Consider the following 19045-nt stretch of genomic DNA (forward strand, 5'->3'; position numbering starts at 1 on the left):
AGTGCTTAATGTTTGGAGATATATGGGTTAAACCTGTATTGAGCAAGTGGCTGATGGGGGGTGAGTGGGGCAAGGTCAAAATCTAGTCCTGTGCCAGGTAAAGGGTCTGGAATTGGGCACCTTGGTATCCAGTGCCTATTGATTGAACCTCTGTAGAGTTAAGTGCCAGTTAAAGGGACAGGGATTGGGCACAGGAATGTTTAGTGCCTATTGAAGAGGCATTGGTAGAGCAAGGAAAAGCCTGTTAAAGAGGCACGGGTAGAGCATGAAAAGTCCAGTGCCAAGTGAATGGAAATGAGCAAGCAAAAGCCCAGTAAAGGGGCATGGGTAGAGCAGGTAAAAGCCCAGTGCCGGATGAAGGGATATGGGTAGAACAAGGAAAAGCCCAGTGCCCAGTAAGAATATAGTGGGTGAGGTAAAATCAAGTGGCGCATGATAGGGTATGAGTTGATCAAGGTTACACTCAGATCCTAATGATGGGGAGTATTTAAAACTAGTATCCTTTGCTAATTAAGTGGGCTTAACTTGGGTACAGTAAAATTGGTGGGAAGCTATGGGATGGGGTGTATGTATAAAGTAGTATCCAATGATAAGTACATGAGCAGGAACTGGGTGCAATAACAGAAAAAAAAGTGTCGGGTAAAGATGATATAGTGTGCAACAAGGATAGCATGGGTAGTGTAAAATCCTATCTCAAATAATGGGGTTGGTGAATGCTTGTGTAATTTATATTGCAAAGTGATGTGTAGATGATTGCGATGAAAATGGTCTTAAGTTTGCTTTTATCATGTCCCTATACATTTCCATTCTAGCCTTTATCTAGTGCCCATTATCTAGTGCTTGATGTATTTTACCCAGTCCTGTCCCACCTTCCATATATGCAGACCATTGCATGAGTTATTGCCAAGTCCATCTTCAGATAACTCTCTCTCATATCTCTGTTGATCTAAAGATTAGTCATCAATGACTAGTGGTATGTTTTGGGTTAGGACTGTGACATAAGTTAGGGGCCAGAAGTCTGACAAATCCTTTAAAACAAGCATTGGAGCTTTAAGTCCAAAAAGTCATTGTAGCAGTTTCTTGTTGAACATTCTGGTACCTGGAGGACAGCAGGTAGCGTGCCATAGATTGAAGGAATAGTGACTACCTATATGCCTTAAAAAGCCTTTTGGAGCACAATGACTGGATTGTCAAAACATGGCCAGTACTAGTCTAGGAATAGTCTATGGATTTTTTTTCTGGGATCTAAAATCTGAAGAGTGTTATTTTATGTATATCTTACCGTACATGATTTTGACATTTTGGTGTTTCATCTTTAATGCTGAGATGAAGACAGTTGGGTCTAACCTTTGATTTTAATCACAAGGTGTTTCACCATATGTTATTATGAAAGCTTTCCTTCTGGCTGCAGTGTCTGTTATTTTTTTGTTGTTGTTGTTCCCCCAAACTAAGATACTGTTTTTGTGCATTTACTTTGTGTAGAGCTATGTACGTGTTAGATGTTTGTCTTGGTTTTATTGAAGCATAAAGATATACTACTGTAGGATGATCTACCCTTTCTGTCAATTATGTTATACACCTCGTAGTTTTTATCTTTTTTAAAGAAAAACCTATTTTTCCAAATGTTGCTTTCTTCATTAGACGTGAAAATAAAATCCTACTGACTTGAAATTATAGATAACCGGTCATTAAAAATATTATCTCCAAATCTGAATCCTAATTCCAATTTACCCCATTTGATACTTGTGTAAAATATGCATAAAATACAATGGAATCACCATGACCAACTAATAACTGGGATGGGAAAAGGATGTGTTTCCTGGACCAATATTACTTTGAGAAGGGAAATATCCTCCTCCCCCATTCCCTATGACATTGATATTTTTATTTCTATCAATATACAGTTATAATCAAAATTATTCATCCCCCATTTGAAAATCAGGTTTGTCAAAATTTACAGACTTTCAGCTTTTTACAATAAACAGATCAAATAAAAGCAATTGAAATAGCTCAACACAACGAATGCTTCAAGTGTTTTTCTCCAAATTCAACTGAAAATGCAACTTAGAATGACTTCTCCAGTCTCAAAAATGTCAACTCCGTCATGGCAAGCAGTACTTGGTAGAGCTCCCATTTGATGTTATGACCTGCTGCAACGGAGATCATTGCCAGACACCAGCTTCTGGCAGTGTTCCTGAAGAATCTCCAGTTCAATAATATTATTGGGTTTGTGTGCTGCAACTGCATTCTTCAAATCCCTCCAGAGATTTTATATGGGGTTCAAGTCTGGTGACTGTGACGGCCACTGTAGAATTTTCTAGGACTTCTTCTGCAACCAAGCCTTGGTGGAATTTGAGGTATACTTGGGATCATTGTCATGTTGGACGGTCCAGTGACGCCCAAGCTTCAGCTTCCTCACAGGCGGCATGATGTTTTCTGCTAAGATTTCCTGATACTTCAATGAATCCATCTTGCCTTTCATATGCTGCAGGTCTCCAGTGCCAGAGGATGTAAAGCAGCCCCAAAACATGACCGAGCCACCACCATGCTTCACAGTAGGCAGACTGTTCTTTTCAAAATGTGCTTCATTCTTCTTCCTCCAGACATACCACTGATCCGTTGGGCCGAAAATTTCCAGTTTTGTTTCATCGCTCCACATAACTGAATCTCCAAACTTCTGTGGATTCTTTGTATGATTTTGAGCATATTGGAGACGACTTTTCTTTTGCTTTTGGGTCAGTAGTGGTGTACGTTTTGGCATGGAAACCTGCTGAGTTTGGCACAGACCTTACTGTGCTCACTGAACCACAGTGCCTGTTGCCACAAATACTGGAGATGTCATCATTTTCATTTGAATTTGGGAGACAACTTGAAGTTGTTCGTTGTGTTTTGCTATTTCAATTGCTTGTTTGATTTGTTGTCAATACAGTCGGCATACCACCTTAATGCCCTGCCCTTTTGTAGCAGCTGACTGAATGAGATGAATGTGTCTGGAGCATTATGGGATGATGGTGGCTTCCACACCCAGAAATGTTGCAGAGATTGGTGTTTTATACTTACAACTGCTGTACTCCTTTCTAGACTAAAATATTCAGCAGTATTAATTGGATTCAGCGAATCCGTTTCAGTTTGGGAATTGAGCGTTGGTTGTGAGAAACTGCCCATCTCCTACATACCTATATCCTGTGCTATCAAGGGACAAAGAAATAATAAAGTTTTTAACTAGGAAAGGTACATTCAGAGTACTTTTTTTTTTTTTTTTACAAGTCCTGGGACTTCAGGGGATGTTAGATGTGTATGCAGGTATCTCAGGACTTCCTATTAAAAGAACAGTCAAAGCACCAACATCACTTCATCTTAATGAATTAATTTTGGGGCACTTGTTTTTGGTGTTGTCCATGCAGACAAAACCTGTACCCTTTCTAAGAAATAGCACAGTTTACATATTTTAATCCCCACACCCATAGTGGCTGTCATTCATAGAGCTTCGGACTAAAATACACCCAGTAACTGATTCTAATTTACATTCATAATCTGCATGTAAATTATGCTGGTGAGGCTGCAGTGTGACGTCTTAGTACTGGATTACATGTAAGTTTGTTTGTGTTTTTTTTCTTTTTTTCCTTTTACGTGGATAGGTATTATAGAGATGTAAAATAAGATACCTTTTTATTGGGCTAAGAGAATTTTTGGAATGACCTATTCTGGAGGTCCTCACGCTCTCAAGTCTAAAGCATTTCTGAACAAAAAACACGTAGAATTCAAAGTTGTATCACAACTCAACTCCATTCTGTGTGTTATTAAATTAGAATAAGAAAGTTGAACAGTCTGTTCTCTGCTAACCAATTCCAGGTACTAATCCACACCTATAAAGCACTGAACAATTCTAGCCCCTCTTGTCACTGATCCATAAATATGCCCCTTCTCGTTTTGTTGCCTCTGCCCATGACAGTCTCCTGTCCAGTGCTCGCACTCAGACGCCCAACTCACGCTTGCAGGACTTCTCGCAAGCGACTCCCTACCTATGGAATAGCCTGCCTACCACCACCAGACTCTCCCCTAGTCTTCAATCGTTTTAAAACGTGCCTTAAAACCCATCTCTTTAGGAAAGTGTATGGCCTCCCAGAGAAACATCAACCTCACATACCTGAGCCTTGCTTGCTCTCTCCTAAAGGGCAGCACTCTACTCTCTCCTCCAGCTCTGCCTCACTCCCACCTTGTTTGATTGCTATCTCTTGGCTTATTGTGTTTTTATACCCCACCTCCTCTATACTGTAATCTCGTTTGAGCAGGGTCCTTTTCAACCTATTGTTCCTGTAAGTTTTTTTTAATTGTCTCATTTATTGTTAAATCTACCCCTCCTAAAATATTGTAAAGCGCTAATTTGTTGGCGCTATATAAATGCCAACAATAATAACCAAATGCCAGTTAATAAAAAATCTACAATTTTAAGATCCTATTTAGGCATTGCAAGCATTAAAGCAAAATTGATATGACGGTACCATGTCAAGTGTTACGGATTTCATAAACCTACTTCTGTCTCAGTACAGATTTCTCTTTTAAAACAGAAGCAAAAAGACCAATTTGTAGCGTAGAACTTCCCTAAGAGGTTTGTCTTCACATTGGCAGGTGAGCTTACAATTTAATGGTAACTACAGCGGTACTAAAAACCTCTGTTATTTAAAGTGCATTCTGGGGTTTTGGTTCATACACAGGTTTTGTCTTGAGCTAACATGTTGTAGATGGTTTTATTTTTTTTGTGAATAACGAACAAGGGATTGCAAATATTAATTGAAAATAGACAAGCTGGGAAAAAGCAGTTTGACATATTCTAACTCTAACCAGCTTTGGATAGAACTCTGCAATTCCTTTTGTGCATTTTCAACAATTCCTAGTTTATTTTATAAACTATATTGTGTATTCCAGATTCCAAGCAATTACAGATTGTAATTTAGTTGCTGTTGGAATAAGGATATAAAATATAGGCACCTTTGCACATCTATACACTCCTACATACCATGATTCTGGTATCAGACAGCAGGGCACGCTCAGAGCTCTAAACCAGCTGTAAATTAGCACAGGTCCTGTAGGGGGCATTCAGTGACCAGTAAAAGGGTCTCCGTATGAATTTGTGTAACTGAGATGTCAACTCCATTCTGTTGCTTTGAGTTTGAATTGTAACATTTTCAAAAGGAGGTAATTCAGGGTCAGCAGATGAATATCCCACCTCTTTCTGGCTTCTTGCGTTTTCTATGACTGTATCTGTGGGCCTCACCGAGAGGGGGGCACTCTTAATAGACCAGCGTCACATTGATACTTTTGGTCAATTATAACCTGAAATGTAAAATAGAAAATGATGGCATAGTGTTGTATAGATAAAGGATATCACAGAATGTCATAAATAGCCACTGTTAATACGTAGAGTCCCTATCATTCGTTCTGGGTTTGCATGTTATAATTATAGACTTCTGGGGGAAGCCACTTGAGCGGTGTTTAGTAGTGTAATTCATAGTGTTTGCTTCCCCTTTAAATGATGTGATGCCTATAATCTCCTAAAATGTATGGTTCCTTGCGCATGTAAATATAGAATCGGGGCTTGCAATTTCAAGTCGAATTGTAAAGGCGGCCTTAAAATGTAATCACCATTGCAAGCTTGGAGGATCATTGGCCCTCTCATTACGGATGCTTTTCTACTTGAAAGTGCTAATTTCTCACTTGCCAATTGCTAGGAGTGAGTGTAAATTTTGAGCCCTGCAGACTAATGATTTCAAAGTACAAAAAAAGTTAAATAAAGAATAAATGCGCAAAAGTGTGTACATATGAACACGCTAATAATAATAGAGGCTTTCTCACTTGCCCCATGACAGGTTCACTTTGTACTGTAGAGACGTTATAAGGACATGGACTGGTTCATTGCTAAATATGCATGTGTGTCTACTAATCTAATAAAGCAACGGAAATGGCAATCTAAAAACTGTGCTGACCAATGGATTGCCAACACGTTCTAAAGATATATTATAACCTACATTTATAAAAAACATTTTTTGTCAAGTACCAGGACATTGGTGGACATGGACTGTGCAGAGAAATGGGGAAATAGTTTGGGTACCAGAAAGGCCTGTTGCCTTGGTAACCATGAACTGCCTTTTTGTGCACACTTCATCCCAGCCTTTCAGTGGGATGCTGCACCCACTAATTTTTGGAGTACCGATCGGTTTTAACCTCACACACTATCTGGGCCCCATGCTGCAAGTAGTGTCCACTGAATGACCCCTTTGCCTCTCTCACTTACTACTCCAGGTTAGTCTGCTCTGGGCACAGGTGGTCCTGGCTTAAGGGCTGTACTATCCTATTTTCGCTGCTCTCTCTCTCTTAGTAACACTAGTCATTCTTTGTAAAGGACTTTATTTGTGCCTAGTTTCCTCAGCCCCAATCCAGTTTATGTGATCTATTCTGGATAGTAATGGGCATGGATGATGGCTTGTTCTCTTCATGTAGACTAGATAATAAAGCTAGCAGTTCACATATGGCTGTTGTGGGTAACAGGGGACCTAGCTGGAGGACTTTGCACTCCTCTTAGTAATGCAGATTATAATGGTATATGACATGTACTGGGTAGAAATGCTTTATTATTCTGTATACACCAATGCACTGTAGATGCCTGAGATGTTAAGTGTCTGTCTGCTTTCTTTTATTCTCAGCCCTTTTGCACGCTTTAGTGTCTGCCAAGGCATCGATAAAAACATCAATAATTAATGCATTTTGCTTTTGAAGCTTTTTCCCCTCTCCTGCGCTTTTCATCTTGCGTCTGCAAAATAAGCAACTCGTTCTAGAAACACCCAGTTTCTTCCATACGGCTGTGTTTTATCTTCTCTTCAATCCTAATTTAATTTCTTTGGTAAGGTACGTTGGCTGAGCAGGGCTGGCCTTGTGATTTAATGCAAGCAAGACATCAAAGTGCCAGTAATTCCACATTAAGAGTGTAGCAAGCCATTAATCGGCTTCTCGTTCTTTAATTAAATTTACCAGTCCAACGTAAAACGAGTCTTTCTACCCTAAGGCACCAGGCGGTAGATCATAAGCACAGCAATTGCTAATTCTGAGCTTTTATGAAAACCTATCCAATCGTTGTCTAGGTCTCAGCCTTTGTTTTATAAATTATTATTACTGCTATTTATATAGCACCAGCATATTCTGGAGCGCTTTGCATATTATCAGTGGGGGGGATTTTACCATAAATGAAACAATTACAAAGATTTACAGGAACAATAGGTTAAAGAGCTCAAACGAGCTTACAGTCTACAGGAGGTGGGATATCAAACACAATAGGACAGGAGATGGCAATCAAACATGGTGGGATGAATATCTTTTTTTCCATTTGCCAGGGGACTGTTCTTGGTCTTGATAAACTTTTTTGTAAGCCTGATATTTCTCTGAAGTCTCCCATTTCTAAAACATGCCATTTTCACTTTGTGATGGCCTTGCAGAAGCCATTTTTAAATGGCCATGTAGTGTGCATGCACAATAGAACATCTTGCTGGAAACCAAACTCTGCCTCTCATGCCAAAAATTATCACCATTTATATATATATAGCGCCTACGTATACCGCAGCGCTTTAAAATATTATAAAGTGGTAATATCATTAGTTGAAAAAATTACAAAATATTATAGGAATAATGGACTGAGGAGGACCCTGCTTGAAATTGCTCCCAAATGACCTCACTTTTAATCAAATCTTGACTGTGACCTTAAGAGATGATGATCTCTGAAGTACAATGAGTCATTCTAATTTTGTTTTTGTCTTTTAATCTCATTTATGTTCTATGTATATTATGTGTATATTTTCTGTGTCAATTGTCTAGGCTTTAAGGTGGGAAATATATTTACCATATACCAGTTCAAAACAAGAAAATGTCCTTCTGTTAGCTGAATCTTAAAAGAATGTTAAAATGCTTTTATTAAATGGTGCACCCCTCCCTTTTCAGTTTGCATTTCAATATCATTAACATCCAGGAAGTGTCTGGGGTCTTTCAGCCAGTCCCTGGCTTTGGGTGCTTTTCTATGGTAGCATTAGTTTTTGCATACATTATTGCAGCCATATGTAATTGAACGATTAACTAATGGCTTACCAGTAAATTTGTGAGCTAATGATTCTGTGCTTAGTTCTTATTTTATCGCAGACTTTAGTATGCATTAAAGCTGTATATGTGCCCGTGGCATGGAGTTAAGGAAGTAGTCTGGCATTTTAATATCACAAAGATATGCAATTTCTTGGCATGACATACGTCTGCCATTTGAGCCTTTTATTCAAATGTTTTGTGCTTTTAGCAGTAAATGTTTTAAATCGGATCTAACTTTTCAGTAAAAAGGCTTGCTAGTGAATAGTAAGAACATCATTCTCTGTTTAATAATAATGGCTTGTCAAAGCCTGGGCCCAATCTATGATCCATTATCAAACCCAGCTAACTTCCCTTAAGATATCTAAGATATGTCACATATGGTAACTGTGAAAAGATCATCAAACTGAACAGCTTTACCATCCATGCATCATACAAAATGTCCTCAATTTGCCAAACAGAACCAAAGACTGCTCTTAAAATGACATAACATAACCAGTTGACATCCCAACTATTCAATGCAGTCAGCTCAACAATATGTCATGGTACCCCACATAAACATCCATTTCTAGTTTTTTCAGCACTGTTGTAGTATTATGTCTTCTAGACCAGTGGTTCCCAACATTTTTAGGTTCAAGGCGCCCTTAATATTTCAATATTTTTCCAAGTCGCCCCAAGTGAAAAAGAAACAATAAGCACTACAGCACTGTTTAATGGTTCTGGTGCCCTCCCAGGGTAAGTAGTCAAACTGTTTAGAAACAGTTTGGCAACTTACCGGTGATCTGCTGGGATAGGAGCTGTAGTACGCATGGACCGATATTGATTTTTTTTTTTAGAGCCAATATCGATAATCTCTGAACTTTCAGGCCGATGGCCGATAACTTGCCGATATTCTGTACATTTACCATTTTGAAAAAATAAACTATTTCTAAAGGTAAATGCACAAAATATACATGCCACATGTAGTGGATGCAGTGTGTTTAGACTGGGAAGCAGTGTGTATTTGTGTAGTGTGTATATAATGAATGTAGTGTGTGTGTGTATAGTGAATGCAGAGTGTGTTTGTGTAGTGTGTATAGCGAATGCAGAGTGTGTTTGTGTAGTGTGTATAGCGAATGCAGAGTGTTTGTGTAGTGTGTATAGCGAATGCAGAGTGTTTGTGTAGTGTGTATAGCGAATGCAGAGTGTTTGTGTAGTGTGTATAGCGAATGCAGAGTGTTTGTGTAGTGTGTATAGCGAATGCAGAGTGTTTGTGTAGTGTGTATAGCGAATGCAGAGTGTTTGTGTAGTGTGTATAGCGAATGCAGAGTGTTTGTGTAGTGTGTATAGCGAATGCAGAGTGTTTGTGTAGTGTGTATAGCGAATGCAGAGTGTTTGTGTAGTGTGTATAGCGAATGCAGAGTGTTTGTGTAGTGTGTATAGCGAATGCAGAGTGTTTGTGTAGTGTGTATAGCGAATGCAGAGTGTTTGTGTAGTGTGTATAGCGAATGCAGAGTGTTTGTGTAGTGTGTATAGCGAATGCAGAGTGTTTGTGTAGTGTGTATAGCGAATGCAGAGTGTTTGTGTAGTGTGTATAGCGAATGCAGAGTGTTTGTGTAGTGTGTATAGCGAATGCAGAGTGTTTGTGTAGTGTGTATAGCGAATGCAGAGTGTTTGTGTAGTGTGTATAGCGAATGCAGAGTGTGTTTGTGTAGTGTGTATAGCGAATGCAGAGTGTGTTTGTGTAGTGTGTATAGCGAATGCAGAGTGTGTTTGTGTAGTGTGTATAGCGAATGCAGAGTGTGTTTGTGTAGTGTGTATAGCGAATGCAGAGTGTGTTTGTGTAGTGTGTATAGCGAATGCAGAGTGTGTTTGTGTAGTGTGTATAGCGAATGCAGAGTGTGTTTGTGTAGTGTGTATAGCGAATGCAGAGTGTGTTTGTGTAGTGTGTATAGCGAATGCAGAGTGTGTTTGTGTAGTGTGTATAGCGAATGCAGAGTGTGTTTGTGTAGTGTGTGTGTGTGTGTGTATAGCGAATGCAGTGTGTTTGTGTAGTGTGTGTGTGTGTGTGTATAGCGAATGCAGTGTGTTTGTGTAGTGTGTGTGTGTGTGTGTATAGCGAATGCAGTGTGTTTGTGTAGTGTGTGTGTGTGTGTGTATAGCGAATGCAGTGTGTTTGTGTAGTGTGTGTGTGTGTGTGTGTGTATAGCGAATGCAGTGTGTTTGTGTAGTGTGTGTGTGTGTGTGTGTATAGCGAATGCAGTGTTTGTGTAGTGTGTGTGTGTGTGTGTATAGCGAATGCAGTGTTTGTGTAGTGTGTGTGTGTGTGTGTATAGCGAATGCAGTGTGTTTGTGTAGTGTGTGTGTGTGTGTGTATAGCGAATGCAGTGTGTTTGTGTAGTGTGTGTGTGTGTGTGTGTATAGCGAATGCAGTGTGTTTGTGTAGTGTGTGTGTGTGTGTGTATAGCGAATGCAGAGTGTTTGTGTAGTGTGTGTGTGTGTGTGTGTATAGCGAATGCAGAGTGTATTTGTGTAGTGTGTGTGTGTGTGTGTGTGTATAGCGAATGCAGAGTGTATTTGTGTAGTGTGTGTGTATAACGAATGCAGAGTGTATTTGTGTAAGGGGGGGAGGCATTTAAAAAAGAAAAAAAAAATATCAAAATGTTTTATTTATGTTTTAGTTCCCCCTCCCTGCTTCTTACCGGAGAGGGGGGATATAGCATTCCCTGGTGGTCCACTGGCATGGAAAGTACATTGGGGGCCCAGCAGCAAGCTCTTACTTATCTTTCCTTCAGCTCCCTGTGTAAATCTCACGGTAACCCGTGGCAACGCTCTGCCACGGGACTTGCGAGATTTACACAGGGAGCTGCTGGGAAGGTAAGTAAGAACTTGCTGTGGGCCCCCCCCCAGGACCGCCGGGCTTGTAATAGACCCGGCGGTCCTAGTATGTATTATCAGCATCTCTATTGGCCGATACCGATCTTGCCGGAAATACCGACTATCAGCCGATAATATCGGCCAGACCGATAATCTGTCGATCACTAGGCTGTAGTAGGGGAATAAGGGCAGTTGCCTGGGAGTGGGGGACAGTACTAAGACCTGGTGATCCATGTGGTGAGAGTGAACTCTAGCAGCTCCTGAGACTAGAGTTAACTAAGTTGGAGCATTGCTATGGTAACCGAGGCAACACGGCAAGCTCACGAGAGGAGAACCCGGCAGAGCTGCAGGTTAAAGCTCCCCCCAGGTCCTCTCTCCCTCACCTGCCGGCTTCAGCATTTCAGTGCTAGTGGGGGTGGTGAGGGACATCTATAATCATAGCGCTGGGGAAACATTTTGGGAATCGCTGTCCTAGACTAATAAGCGCATTTGAGCAAGGCCATCTTCTATCTGTCTACATCAGTATGTTTTCCAATGACATGCTGTTGAATATATTGGTGTTAGGTTTTGGTATATCTAGGTGCCAGTCAATCAAATCTCCTTGTGTTTAGCGTAGAAGAAAACAATCATTTATTTTCTCCTGGATAGTGGTAGAATTCTGACAGATACATTTTGTATTCTGTAACTGTTAAACTATTGCTTTTTGTGCAGGTTGGCGTTGTTTGGATTATCGCTCTAAGGAAATGTCCACCCCCGACCCTCCTATGGGGGGTACCCCTCGGCCTGTCCCCTCTCCTGGGCCAGGACCTTCTCCTGGTGCTATGTTGGGTCCCAGCCCAGGTCCTTCTCCAGGTTCTGCACACAGCATGATGGGACCAAGTCCTGGGCCTCCTATGCCTCAGCAGGGACCAACTGGTTATCCAACTGAGAATATGCACCAAATGCACAAGGTCAGTATTCTAGTAATTCTGTGTGTGTGTGTGACACTGATCTTTACTTTGAACCAATTTTTTGATTATATAGTGTTATAAAGAAAACAGATTTTTTTTTTATTGTTCTTATTCATAACAGAACATGGTAATTAAAATAAAAAATAACTTGAATGTATTCCTTTCCTACTATATTAGAATATCTTTTTAATATGGGGGGGGAGGGGGGCGCATTTTAAACATGCCATACAAATTGTCTGTCTGAGATCTTTTCTTCAATCTATATATTTGCAAGCCCATAGCTATGATGGAGGTAATCAGCACAATTTAAGCTGATTTCCACAGAAAAGAGGTTTTGTATCCTGATGTCTTTGTATGAAGCATACTGTTGCATGAGCTAAATGAAAAATGTATTCTCCATAGACCTCTATACTTTAATGATGACCTGAATATTGATTTGTGGCAGTTTTCATCAGTTGTGTGTCCCCTTCTCTTCTCAGTCAATGGATTCCATGCATGACAAGACAATACCTGAAGACACTCGTTATAACCAGATGAAAGGTATGGCCATGAGACCTGGTGGTCACTCTGGGATGGGACCCCCACCAAGTCCTATGGACCAACACTCACAAGGTAAACTGAACTCTGTGCCTTGACATACAATTTATGGTAATCTCCACAACAGAAGAGCTTTAATTTGTTCTATTTTTCAGGGTATCCTTCACCCCTGGGAAACTCTGAGCATGTGTCAAGCCCTGTGCCCTCTAATGGGCCACCTTCTGGCCCCCCTCTGCCTTCTGGAACTGGAGGGGTGAACATGGAAAACTCCGACCCCCAGCCGCAACAACAAACAAACCGCACCCCGACACCTTTCAATCAAAATCAGCTGCATCAGTTACGCGCACAAATAATGGCTTACAAGATGTTGGCCAGGGGTCAGGCCTTACCTGATCACCTTCAAATGGCCGTGCAGGGAAAGAGACCCATGCCTGGCATGCAGCAGCAGATGCCAACACTACCTCCACCCGCAGCTTCTGGGACTGGTACAGGGCCTTCCCCAGGGCCGGGTCCAGGACCTGGGCCAACACCACCTAACTACAACCGACCTCACGGTAAGAGCTGTATACAGATTTAGATCGATCAGAACTTTGAATTGTCTTCAATTCTTTTAGAGTGGACTATACAAGTGACTGCTAATCTTGTTAAACTTTTTTTTCCCATGATGCTCTGCCAACCTTAAAGCTGGTTTAACATTATTGGAAATTAAGTTGAATAACCGCTGGGATGCCGAAGTAATTATCGGTCTAAACCAATATACAACAGTTCATATAGCACCGAGAGTTAAATGCTTTACTACATATTGCTCATTTCATGCATTTTTCAAATTGTAAGTCTGCTTTCTTGTACAGGTATGGCCGGGCCCACCATGCCTCCACCAGGGCCTTCTGGTGCTCCCCATGGGATACCTGGTCACCCTCCTGGTGCTCCTGCTAAACCGTGGCCTGAGGGTAAGTGACATTACAAATACTCTGCTTGAGCAAGGTTAACTTTCTATTCTTTAATTGTTGCTTAATAAATAGTTTAACTTGCCTTGATTAGCCTAAAGTGTAACCGTCTCTTTGATGGTGGAACCATAATAAAATTTACTAAAGATGTAGATTCAGTATATTTCTCCAACTGCCTTATGCTCTATTTTTAGTTCCTATGGCCAATGCAGCAGCTCCAGCTACTGCCCCCCAGAAGCTGATTCCTCCTCAGCCTACGGGTCGACCCTCGCCTGCTCCTCCTGCCGTGCCTCCTGCTGCTTCTCCTGTCATGCCCCCACAGACGCAGTCGCCAGGGCAGCCTGCACAACCTCCTCCTATGGTACAGTTCCATCCCAAGCCCAACAGAATCACCCCCATCCAAAAACCTCGGGGTCTCGATCCTGTAGAAGTGCTGCAGGAACGTGAATACAGGTGAGAAGTTCAGATGGTTATTACAGGCTAGTAATAAAGATCATGGGAGTTTTTTTTTTTTTTTTAAATCCAGATTTATCTACACCTAACTGCTGGGACTTAGATGATCTCTGTGCACTTAAACCCTGTTGTGCACAACACGTGCTTTATATGCAACCCATGGAAACCTAACTATCCTATTTTGACTTTCTAGTCAGTGGGAGCTTTGGTAGTCATTGTGAAGCTATGGAGATAAATTGATTAGTGTGCCAGCTGTAAATTTTCTTAATCCTTAGAATCTCACATTCTGTTCTTAGCAGGGTCAACTTAACAAGTAGTTTTTTTTTTTGTTTTTTTTTTTCCATTAATGGTAAAATGAGTTTCCTTTAATACAGCCTTGGCATCTTTCTTTGCTGATTGTATAAACTATTCAGGGTGGGTGGTTTCATATCTCACACCGTGCTCTCTCTGCAGGCTTCAGGCAAGAATTGCACACCGAATCCAGGAATTGGAAAATCTTCCGGGTTCTTTGGCTGGAGATCTGAGGACCAAAGCTACCATAGAGCTAAAGGCACTGAGACTTCTGAACTTCCAGAGACAGGTGAGCGCAACTGTTGAGGTTTATGGGAACTGTAGTCTGTACTATCTGGAACCTTTCAAACTCAGTCAGGATGAGTTAAAAGATTTTCACATAACGTAAGGATACGATTTGTAACACTAAATTCTTGATGTGCCTTACCTGGTTTCTTCTCAAATTGTAATACAGTTAAGGCAGGAAGTAGTCGTCTGTATGAGGCGGGACACTGCACTGGAAACTGCACTGAATGCCAAGGCCTACAAACGCAGCAAGCGCCAATCCCTGAGAGAGGCGCGGATAACAGAGAAATTAGAGAAACAGCAGAAGGTTGAACAGGAACGCAAAAGGCGCCAGAAACACCAGGTTAGTTGAGAAGCTACAAATCTGCTGTGTTGGAACAGAGAACTACTAAAATGGCCGGAAACCATTGCTTCATCATTTCTAGAGATAAACCGCTCAAATTATGTCCTTTTGAGTCTTCATGCATGCCTTTTTTTTAACTTTATTTTTTTTAGAGCAGCGAACTTCAAGAAGAGTTATTGTTAGTTAGCACGTGGTAACTGTCATGAAAAATACAGCTTAATCTTAAGTGATAGCAGAATTCCTAGGAAATGGAGACGTATAGAGAAGGGGCAGGCGCTGTGCAAGAGCAGAAGCAGCAGCAGCAGCTCTGAGAGAATAGAGAAACGATTTATTGAATCCATTTTGGACAGTCTGTCTAAGAATGGAGAGCGAACATAATATACACTTTATCTACACAAAGTTTTTTTTAACCTGTTATTGGAAGCAAGTCTGTGCTCTCAAAAAGAGTATAACGTCCACTACAAACGTGATAGATTTTTTTCAGCAGGAGATGGGCTATTGGAAATAAATTTAAATATGAGCTTTTATAACTATTAAGGGAATAAATCCTTGTTTAGCAGAAGTCAAGTTAAATATTCAAAAACTGAAAATGACAGGTTCACTTCAACATACTATATTTTTTCTTCCCTGAAAAATCTTATAATGTAACTTGTAAATGCGACTACTTTCAATCTTACCTTAAGTCTTTTATTTCCTCCACTCCCCTACCCCCTATTTCCAGGAATATCTAAACAGCATTCTCCAGCATGCCAAGGACTTCAAAGAATTCCACCGCTCCGTAACAGGGAAGATCCAGAAACTGACCAAGGCTGTGGCCACGTACCATGCTAATACAGAACGGGAACAGAAAAAGGAAAATGAGAGAATTGAAAAAGAGAGAATGCGGAGGCTTATGGTCAGTATGTTCTACCCGACCACTGGCACATAAGTTATTTCACGTTTAATAAAATGTGTTTGTGCATTTTTAGCCTTTTTTATTAAAGGTTATATGTATTTTCTAGTCTTTATGGCGGGTTACTTTTTAATAAGGCTTTGTTCCCTCAAGTTGTTCTATAAATCTACACTGATTTATAAAATTATAATTAATTTCCAGAGGCTTTTACCATGTCCTTTATACCAAGATCAGTTTAAATGTAAACCATTCGGAATCTACCTTATCCGAGTCCAACACGGGGTTTTGAGAAGCTTTTGTGGACTGTTGGCTTAAAAGATTTTCCAATTGAAATGAAACACTCTGGTTTGTTCTAGATGTTGGCTTGGTGAGTGAATGTTCCTCTTTGCTCATGTGTGTTTTGTTTCTTCCTCCTTTAGGCCGAAGATGAGGAAGGTTACAGGAAGCTTATTGACCAAAAGAAAGACAAGCGTCTTGCTTACCTCCTACAGCAGACGGATGAGTATGTAGCCAACCTGACAGAGCTGGTCAGGCAACACAAAGCGGCTCAGGTTTTAAAAGAGAAGAAGAGGAGGAAAAAAAAAAAGGTGGGCTGCCTGTATGATCATGTCATTACAACACAGTGCTGTAATGTGCTGCTGTCAGTGTCTTGGCCAGATGTGAACCTTTTTCACGTCTGATTCATGTACAAATTCTCAAGAATGGCTGTTGTTGCAGGTGCAGGAGAATGCAGAGGGTCAGCCGCCTGTACTTGGACCAGATGGAGAGGTGAGTAGGAATGCATCCTTCCTGGCTAGAGGAACATTATGTAAGGATCTGTGAATCCAAGGCCAAGAGAATGTGTCCATTAACCTTCACCACCATCTTCTTTCTGCAGCCACTGGATGAGACCAGTCAGATGAGTGATCTTCCGGTCAAAGTCATCCACATGGAGAGTGGAAAGAAACTCACTGGAGCTGATGCTCCAAGGGCTGGACAGCTGGAGACGTGGCTGGAAATGAATCCTGGGTACGTACAGCGGATTGTCAGTACAGTGTCTGTTGTAGATCAAAAATTCACAAACCCTTGTAGAACTTGAAATGATTACTCGAACTTCACGGATCTCATTCAGAGGGTTTATTTTTATCAGTTGCTCACACATGGAACCATAAACTGTTTATTGAACGAATCGTCTTCCTGCAAGCTGGCTTTATTCACAGTGGTTTATGGCACACTCTGCCTTGTGTTTTACTTTTTTTTTACCCACTCTTTTGTCAAGCTAAGTATATAGCGTCACAAATAACTTACTGTAGTTGTTCTAGTGAGTATGGTCAGTCCCTGCAGGCCTTTTGCTGTAAATACTGCTTTTTCAGAGATCAGACCGTGTTTACATTGCTGCCTAGGGACACCTCCAGTAGTCACTCCTCTGGCCGCTGGAGGTGCTTCCTGGGGCAATGCATCTCTGAGGAGATGCTGATTGGCCAAGCTGCCATTTGGCCCGGCTCCGCTCCTTTGGCTGAGATCATAAATTCTGATGTCAGCCAAGGAGGCAGGGCAGGGCCAGCACCGGCATACCTGCGCGGTGCTGGAAATAAGTTTTTTGTTGTTGTTGTTGTTTTTTTTTTTTTTATTTATTTCTTTTTCTTACCTTTTAGGGGGGGCAAGCCACCTTATATGCTTTTTTTTTTTTTTTTTTTTTTTTTTTTTTTTTTTGGCAATCTTTATTTTATTGTGCAAATCATGAACAAAGCCGGTATGTTATGCCACGACAGCGGCACAAACCCAAATTCTAACCATGTCATGGCATACAGTTTTCTTGCACATTTTTGGTAAATGTAGATGAATACATGCTAGTCAGGTATGTCTATGGTAAACGAGCATAAAACGGTCATCTTGCAAGAAGGTCTAGAGATATGCCTATATGCTGGTTTTAACACTATACATTTGTCTTCATTTAAATTCCACAGGTATTGTGTAACTGGGGTTATTGTAGGTTGACCTATTCTGTGGGATATCCTGACCAATTGCATATTTAAATAAAATACATTTCAGTATATTTTTGTAATGGAATAGAGGAAAACTGTTGGAAACTAAAAGACAAATTTTGTAAGATATGTGCAGATTAAATGGGGGAGAAGGACAACTGTGACAAAGATGTGTTTATCACTAGGAGACATTGACACCTTGTGTTTTGTAATTGTAGATTTTTAATATATGATGTCCAAAAGCTTAATTTAAAAAAAAAAAAAAAAAGTTTGTTAAATTGCTCACATCCGTGACTTGATTGACATTTGAATTTGAACTTAATTTGGTTTTCTTTCTAGATATGAAGTGGCTCCCAGATCAGACAGCGAAGAGAGCGAATCAGATGAGGAGGAAGAGGTGAGTTACGCTGTAAAAAGGGCATTTGTAGAGAAGTCTATAGGGCATACTTGGGCACACAATATATTATCCACTTATGCCATTGAAGGACAGATCTCATCATCTGCAGTGCCAAGTAAGGACGGCCCGTGTCTTTCTCTCGAGTGTTTATGACCTGATACGGTACTGCAGATGTTGGCTACTTTCTCATGAAGCTAAGCCAGCATCAAGGAAATGTAGTTACTGCCTCGAGGAATAGTATCTCTGGCATGCATTTCTTTAGGAAAAAATATAAAGAAATTGATGAGACTAACGTAGCTTTGTTCAACCTGTGTTCCAGTGTGTAAAATGTATTCGGTTTATTGGCAAATTGTCTGAAATATGGCGACCTGAACATTATTGTAATGTAATTCTTCTTGAAACTCAAAACACTCAGGATTCTGCATGTATGATTTACCCCTTCTGTGACATAGAATGCCTTACTTTTGGCTAGGGTGAAAAATTACGCTTCTATAGTCTGTAGAAAGTCAAAGATTTCTGACTAGTTTTAGAAGATGTGAGGAGTGCTTTATGGAGATACTTGCTGCTTCAGATTTATTTCTGTGCACAAATATCTCTCTCTCTCTAGATATAGCTATCTCTATATCTCTATCTATCAAAATCCAAAAAGTTATGGTGGGGAAAAATTGTGATTGAAAACACTTTCCACCTGAAGTCTGTGGATAGCTAATACAATGCTAAACACAAATCTGCACACCAGTGAAGGCATAAGACTTTCTTTTCCCACAGTAATCACAAATGTGCAGTGATGTTACTACTGCAAAGGATTCTGGGTGGGCATATGCAAATTGGCTTAACAAAGAATCGCATTTTTGCCTCATTCCATTTTAAACATGGATTCCTTTTAGTCTGTGTTTGCTGTGTACAACAGCTTGAGACACAACTTAGGAAGAGGAGCAAAGCCAGTGAACCACTCATGGACAGCTGTTTCGTTGGTTAATGCAACTCATCAGCATGAGGTTGGTTACTGGTT

At 40.6% G+C, this 19045-nt stretch overlaps 1 protein-coding gene across 3 annotated transcripts in view; it reads left to right on the forward strand.

Moving 5' to 3' along the window:
* The window catches only part of SMARCA4 (SWI/SNF related, matrix associated, actin dependent regulator of chromatin, subfamily a, member 4), a 43524-nt gene that overhangs the window by 5075 nt on the left and 19404 nt on the right, over positions 1-19045 (forward strand). For all 3 annotated transcript variants that reach the window (XM_063449510.1, XM_063449511.1, XM_063449512.1), the window contains exons 2-13: positions 11686-11924; positions 12404-12536; positions 12617-13015; positions 13313-13411; positions 13603-13861; positions 14315-14441; positions 14607-14780; positions 15502-15675; positions 16092-16259; positions 16390-16440; positions 16550-16680; positions 17976-18033. In XM_063449510.1, the coding sequence (XP_063305580.1) occupies positions 11686-11924; positions 12404-12536; positions 12617-13015; positions 13313-13411; positions 13603-13861; positions 14315-14441; positions 14607-14780; positions 15502-15675; positions 16092-16259; positions 16390-16440; positions 16550-16680; positions 17976-18033 (2012 nt within the window). The remainder of the gene's footprint in view (positions 1-11685; positions 11925-12403; positions 12537-12616; positions 13016-13312; positions 13412-13602; positions 13862-14314; positions 14442-14606; positions 14781-15501; positions 15676-16091; positions 16260-16389; positions 16441-16549; positions 16681-17975; positions 18034-19045) is intronic.

Source organism: Pelobates fuscus, chromosome 3 (assembly GCF_036172605.1).
Source record: "Pelobates fuscus isolate aPelFus1 chromosome 3, aPelFus1.pri, whole genome shotgun sequence".
Classification (NCBI taxonomy): Eukaryota; Metazoa; Chordata; class Amphibia; order Anura; family Pelobatidae; genus Pelobates; species Pelobates fuscus.